At 58.6% G+C, this 6,206-nt stretch overlaps 1 protein-coding gene across 1 annotated transcript in view; it reads left to right on the plus strand.

Moving 5' to 3' along the window:
* The window catches only part of LOC103621981 (E3 ubiquitin-protein ligase HECTD3), a gene marked incomplete at its 5' end in the record, with an annotated part of 8,078 nt that continues 1,872 nt past the window's right edge, over positions 1–6,206 (plus strand). Inside the window, 17 exons of the mRNA XM_017743450.1 lie at positions 1–87; positions 166–326; positions 869–961; positions 1,391–1,526; positions 1,902–2,017; positions 2,288–2,401; positions 3,312–3,350; positions 3,484–3,566; positions 3,767–3,932; positions 4,282–4,363; positions 4,621–4,803; positions 4,896–4,945; positions 5,066–5,130; positions 5,367–5,470; positions 5,720–5,839; positions 5,968–6,057; positions 6,150–6,206. Coding sequence (XP_017598939.1) covers positions 1–87; positions 166–326; positions 869–961; positions 1,391–1,526; positions 1,902–2,017; positions 2,288–2,401; positions 3,312–3,350; positions 3,484–3,566; positions 3,767–3,932; positions 4,282–4,363; positions 4,621–4,803; positions 4,896–4,945; positions 5,066–5,130; positions 5,367–5,470; positions 5,720–5,839; positions 5,968–6,057; positions 6,150–6,206 — 1,746 coding nt within the window. The remainder of the gene's footprint in view (positions 88–165; positions 327–868; positions 962–1,390; positions 1,527–1,901; positions 2,018–2,287; positions 2,402–3,311; positions 3,351–3,483; positions 3,567–3,766; positions 3,933–4,281; positions 4,364–4,620; positions 4,804–4,895; positions 4,946–5,065; positions 5,131–5,366; positions 5,471–5,719; positions 5,840–5,967; positions 6,058–6,149) is intronic.

The following is a 6,206-nucleotide window of genomic DNA, read 5'->3' on the forward strand; positions in this document are numbered from 1 at the left end:
ACGATCGGGCGGCGGGAGGGCGGCTGCCTGCGCGCCACCGGCGAGGAGTACTGCAACGGCGCCGGGCTCTGGGTCAAGCTCAGCAAGGTAACGCGGGACCGGCACCGGGAACCACCCGGGCGTGCCGGGTCTCGACGGCGGTGACAGGACGGGATGTGCCTTCAGGAGCAGCTGGAGGAGTACACGGGCACCCATGGCCTGGCGGAGGGCTGGGTGCTGGCGCAGAGGTTCGGAGAGGGAGGAGATAAGTTAGTCCCGGTTGACTCCGTGCAGCGGATCCAGTGTCAGCACCAAACGCTGGGGGTTGATTACAGACCTGCTGTCAGGTATGGCCCCGACCCGCTGCGCCCCGGGCAGGAACTGGGCTCTGGGCGCTGGAGACGCGTGTGACCGGTCCCCACAGGGGACATGCGACCCAGCCATCCCCAGTCCCTTGGACACGGCCAGTACAGCCCACTCACTCCCTCCAGCGCAGGTGGGACACACCCCCGCCGAGCACCGGTGGGCAGGTGGGTGCTCCCGCGTAGACTAATCCTGCTTGCTTGTGGCAGTGGCAGCACAGAATAAAGATGATGCTAGGGGGGTTCTGAGTCACTTGGATTTGGGCTGAGCGATGTCACAGAGGTAGTGCAGTGATCAGAGACCTCAAATTTTATTTTCATGATATAAGGTCGTGTGCAGGGTGGGATTCCCCTGCTCTGTCCCAACCTGTACCCGGGTGCAGGGACACTCATCCTTCCCACAGCTGTTCCCGGGTGTCGCCCCAGTGCTCCACTAGTGCTGACTACACTTCAGGCTAAGGCAGCAATGGACACACTGAGCACTGACACATCTTTTCCATTGTGTGACTCCGCCGGTGCTGCTCCAGCTGGGAACAAGTGGTGGACCTGACGTACTCCATGCGCCTTGGAGAGATGCCCAGACTCATAGAGCAGGATGAGGCTGCCGTGCAGAAGTTTCGGTATGAATGCATCTCCTAGAGCAGGACTGCAGCACCCCGAGGGGCTGCTGGCCAGGGCCTGGACATGCCTGAAGGGCCATGATTGGCTTCAGGGTCTGGAGTGGGGAGGATGGGTGCCATGAGATGCCTTTTACATTGGTACCTCTCAGCAAAGATCTCAAGCAAAGATGGCCTTTGCTCCACAGACCATTGGAGTGACTGTATGCTGCTACTCCCACTGGGCTGGAGTGGCCATAAATACCTGGTGTGCTGGTGATGAGATACAGCCATGCCATCTGCCTGCTGCAGGGACAGTGGCCTGGCACCATGCCGATTTGGTGGCCATGAGACACTGCAGCCAGTCTCAGCCGGGGTCCTGCACACTGCTGGTGGGCAGGTTTGGGGTGCAGCCTGGTGTCCTCATCCCATTAACACAGAGATTCCCTGCAGGTCCTTGCCCCCAGGCTGGAGCTATGAGCGCGACATGGAGCTGGGGCGCTTCCTGTATGATCACAGTGAGAAGAAGCTGCAGCACGCAGACTGCACCAAGGAACACATCAACAGCATCGAGGTCTCCTCACAGACGGTGTGTAGTGGGGCTCCTCTGCAGCCTAAAATCAGCGTAAGACACATGAGCATCACCACAGATGCAGGGAGGCGGGACCAGTGGTGGCTGTCCCCTCTGCAAGGGGCAGGGGATGGTGGTGGGGTTTTGCTGCTCTAGCAAAGCTGCCAGGAGTTGGGCGTTGGGAGCAAAACCCCATTGTGTCTCTGGAGCACTAGGGGTCCACAGCCATGCCCAGTTTGCTATGTCAGGGAGCCACCGTCCACCCACAGCCCAACAAACTAAGGGCCTGGCCTGTTCCTGACCTCCTTTGGACCCACAAAACCCATCTCAGAGGAGGCCATGGCGTGTGCAAGGATGCTCATCTCCCTCCCTCTGCTCGCTGCACTCTTGCAGGAGGATTGTGTTGCAGCCCATCTGACGGACAACCTGACATACACCTTCTGGGAGAGCAGCGGGCCCCCGGGACAGCACTGGGTTCGGCTCAACATGAAGAAAGGCGCCATTGTCAAGTGAGAGCTTGGGGTGTGCCCTCCATGCCAACAGCTGTGCCGGGGAAGGGCAGGGTGCGGGGCAAAGCACCATCTTCCTCTTCAACCGAGCTTTCCCCCAGCTGGGGCTGCAGCTGGGGGCATGGGGTTGAGGTGGGGGACGGCTGCTGCCAGAGGCACCCTAGGAAGACACAACTTTGCCCCAGGCCTGGGACAACTCTGGGGGCATCTCTAGGCCCAGGCAGCTCATGAGGGGAGGACAATGCTCTTCCTTGCTCTTCTCACCCCCAGGAGACTGTGGCTGATGCTGGATGGGCAGTCCAGCTCCTATGTACCCAGGCGGGTGGCTGTGTATGGGGGAACACTAAGCAGGCTGGAGCACCTGAGAACAGTCCTAATTAATGAGTGAGTAATGAATGAGGAGCAGCTTATGCCCAGCTTGTGCCTAACTCCTGAGCTGTCTCTGCATCCTGAGCAGATGTTAAGGATGGGGCTGGGGTTGGTCCTGAGTGACTTGCCAGTGACAGTGGCTCTCCAAGGGTTGGAACTCCCTGCGTGCAGACTACATCTGCTCCCACAAGTGTGGTGGTCCCTCACCTCCATGTGCCAGTCAAGTGCCTTCATCTCCTTTCCTGCTCCTCACCCATGCTGCGGCACCTGGTCTGCAGCATGCTTCCTTCTGCCTGGTGACTTTGGCAGTCTTTCTGCCTCCTCTTCCTCACCTCTGGGGACACACACCACTGCTGTCACCTTCCTGAGCATCTCTGCTGAGCTGTAGCCAAGAAGTCCTGGGGCGCTTCAGCTCTCCATCTTCACCCCGGCCCTGAACACCCTTCTCGAGGCAGCTGGGGGTTTACATAGGAGTGCAAAGGTCTCCTTCACCTTCCCCCAAAACTTGCCCATTTGATGTTCTTTGGCTGAGCAGTGAGATCTGTCTCTGAAGAAGCACCCGTGAGACTGCAGAGGCGTCCTTTGCAGTGGCAGGAGCCAACTCCTCACTGCGTCTGAATACTTGCAGTGGTTTTTCCCCATGGGCTCACAGGACTTTGATGGGACCTTGACAAAGGCATTGAAAATACACTTAGTAAATTGCTAATCTACCCAAATCCCTGTTTCCTTCAAAAACACACCACCCTTGCATGACCAACTCCACTTGAAGGATGTTTCTGCCCTTGTGAGATGTGCTGGGACCTCTCAAGAACAGTGACATGCTCTCAGCCATCTTGTCTTTCTGTACTGCTTTGAATTTGTGCTCTTTTCTGGCTTTTTGGATGCGGCTTCCACCTTCTCCAGAACGTCTCTGTGCCTCTGACAGCTTCTTCTCTCTGCTTGGGCCCCTCCTGCCACAGCCCTGGTGAGGTGGGGGGGCTTTTGCATGGGTAGCAGCACATCCTCAGCTGGGGAGCCAGAGTGGCCTGTGCCTCGCTGGCCGCCTCACGGTTGTCTGTGCCTCATGGCTCTGCCATCTCCCTCCATGCTGTGTGCAGGAACAGCTACCAGAATGTCTGCATCCTCCGCGACATGAAAATCCACATGCCGGTGCTGGAGATCCGCTTCCTGGAGTGCCGGGGTGAGCCTGTGCACCCAGCCTGGCCCTAAACCTGCAGCTCTTCCTGTCACACTGGCTGCTTTTTGGGATCCACTGGTGGGAAGATTGAGGAATGAACTTCATATGAGCTGCTGCAGGTGTTGGGGTCACCTCGCCCCTGGTTGCAGCGTCCAAGCCGTGCTGGCCGCAGCACATGCAACATGACTGTTCTTTCTTGGCAGACCAAGGGTACAATGTCCGTCTGCAGGGGATTAAGATCATGTCCTTCTGGGAGTGGGACCTGATCCTCAACGCTGACATGTTCCAGCCAGCCCGGCTGGTTCGCTACCCTCTCCTGGAAGGGGTGGATGCTGATGTGCTGTACCGGCGTGCGGTGCTCATTCAGAGGTATGGCACAGGGATGCCACCATCCCCACAGTGAGCTCAATCCCAAAAAGAATCATGCCCTGACCTGTAGGGGCAGCCTCAGGCTGGGGTCAGCACTGGCCCTACAGAGACCCTCTGCAGTGATCCAGCTGCAGTGCAGCAGCATGGGCTGGGCTGCTCTTCTTTGCGGCGTTTTCTTGGGGGAAAAGAAATAAAGGGAGTGGCCAGGGGGTGCTGGGTGGGTGTTGCCCTTGTGTCTGGTGTCCCTCCATGGGCTGGTGGGGACCCATGTACAGGGAGCACAGTGGCCGGGGGTTGTGGTGAAATGCCACTCTCCTGCAGCCTCACATTGCTTCTCTCCTGTCTCCAGGTTTGTCCAGCTCCTGGAAAGTGTCCTGTGTTACCTGATCCCCCTCTCTGAGGACAGCATCGGCACCTTTGATGCACTCAGGGTGAGCATTTGCCAGGCTCCCCTGGGATGATGCCAGTAGGGGCATCTCACAAGTTCAAGTGGTTTTCTGGGGGCTGTAGTGTGTCCTCCTTGATCCAGTGGGGACAGACCAGCCCAGGGCTGAGAGCTGCCATGCTTGGCATTGCCAGAGGGATGGAGGAGCATCCCCCGTGACACCGGGGCTGACCTGGGGAGAGGAAAAGACAGGACGTGGTGGCAGGATCAGGCCTCTAACCATCCCAGCTTGTCCCTTGTTAGAACATGAAGCCATTCCTGGTGCTGTCCAAGCAGAGTGAAGCCGTCATTGCCCACTGTCTCCAGTCCTCGGAGAGCTCTGCTCCTCACACCCTGCCAAAGCTCTACATCAACCGGCTCCTGGCCCGGGAGCACCGTGCCAACCCCGCACTGGACCCCAGCTGCAGGAACGCCGTCTTCACCCAGGTATGGCAGCGCCATGCCCTGTGCCAGGTATCTGTCACTTCAGCAGGTATCTTGCCCCCATCTCATTCCCTTTCCGCTCTGCTACTCTCCAGCTGTATGAAGGCCTCAGATCTTCCAAGAACAATCAGCCCCTGGACTACAGGTAGGTCTTCAGTGTCATATTTGTGGGGTGTCACTTCCCCAGAGCAGGGTGCAAGGGGATTCCAGGTGCTGCTGGTATGCTCGGAGGAGGGATGTGCATGGGGCTGTTGCTTCCTCACAGGTGGCCCCTGACCTACAGCCAGTGGTGGGAGTGCGATTTCGTCACTGAGGGCATCATTGACAATGGTGAGAGCTCTCCCCTGGCGTCTCCTATGTTGGGGTGCAGCTCAGTGGGTGCCCACACTGTCCCAGCTGCTCTGGGAGAGGCAGCCCTGCTCTGCACACATGAGGTGGTCCCCATATCTCCCCTACCTTGCCAGTCCTGCTGCTGTCCCAGGGAGGTGGGCAGCTTGGCCAGATCCTGTGGCTCAGTGTCTGGCCCTGGTGTGTCAGGCCCTAACCAGCCTCTGCCCCCACTGCAGGTGGTGGCTTTCGGGACAGCCTGTCAGATGTGTCAGAGGAGCTGTGTCCCAGCTCGGGTGATGTCCCGGTGCCCCTGCCCTTCTTTGTGCGCACTTCTAATCAGGTTTGGCATCCCACTGTCTGCCTGTCCAGGCCAGGGGAGTCAGTCAGCAGAGCCTGGGATGTTAGCCCTATCTTAATGTTTGCAGAGCTATTGTCTGGGAAAGCTGTGCTTGTACCTGGGTGGTGGAGATCTCCTGGAAGGGTGTAAAGGGCTGGAGAGGCAGGTGGAGGGGTGATGGTGGGGAAGGCTGCAGGAGAGACTGTGCTGGGCTCGTCAAATCTCTGTGTGTCCTAAGCGTCTGTCCGACAGGCTAACAGCAGCAGTGACACCAGGGACATGTATGTCCCCAACCCCTCCTGCAAGGACTTCCCCAAGTATGAGTGGATCGGGCAGCTGATGGGAGCAGCCCTGAGGAGCAAGGAGTTTCTGGTGAGCACAGCAGAGTCTCCCTGGCCAGTGACGGGGCTTGGCAGGGGCTACCCTGTCTTGGGCAGAGGGGCTGCCCATGGGTGAAGGAGGGGCACGGGGAGAATGCTTGTGTCCATTCCCTTTGGTAGATCCTGTCTTTGCCAGCGCTGGTGTGGAAGCAGCTGGCAGGGGAGGAGGTCAGCTGGAGCAAGGACTTTGCCACCGTGGACTCAGAGCTGGTGAGCAGGGCTGGGTGCTGGCAGGGCAGTGCTGTGCTCTCTCATGGCTGTGCTGGCTCCACTGGGGTGGCTATTGCTCATTTGGGTTGCAGGTGAAGCTGCTGGAGGTGCTGGAGAGGGTAGACAGGGAAGGCTTTGAGTTCATGTTT

Source organism: Corvus brachyrhynchos, unplaced genomic scaffold, assembly GCF_000691975.1.
Source record: "Corvus brachyrhynchos isolate BGI_N302 unplaced genomic scaffold, ASM69197v1 scaffold48, whole genome shotgun sequence".
NCBI classification, from domain to species: Eukaryota; Metazoa; Chordata; class Aves; order Passeriformes; family Corvidae; genus Corvus; species Corvus brachyrhynchos.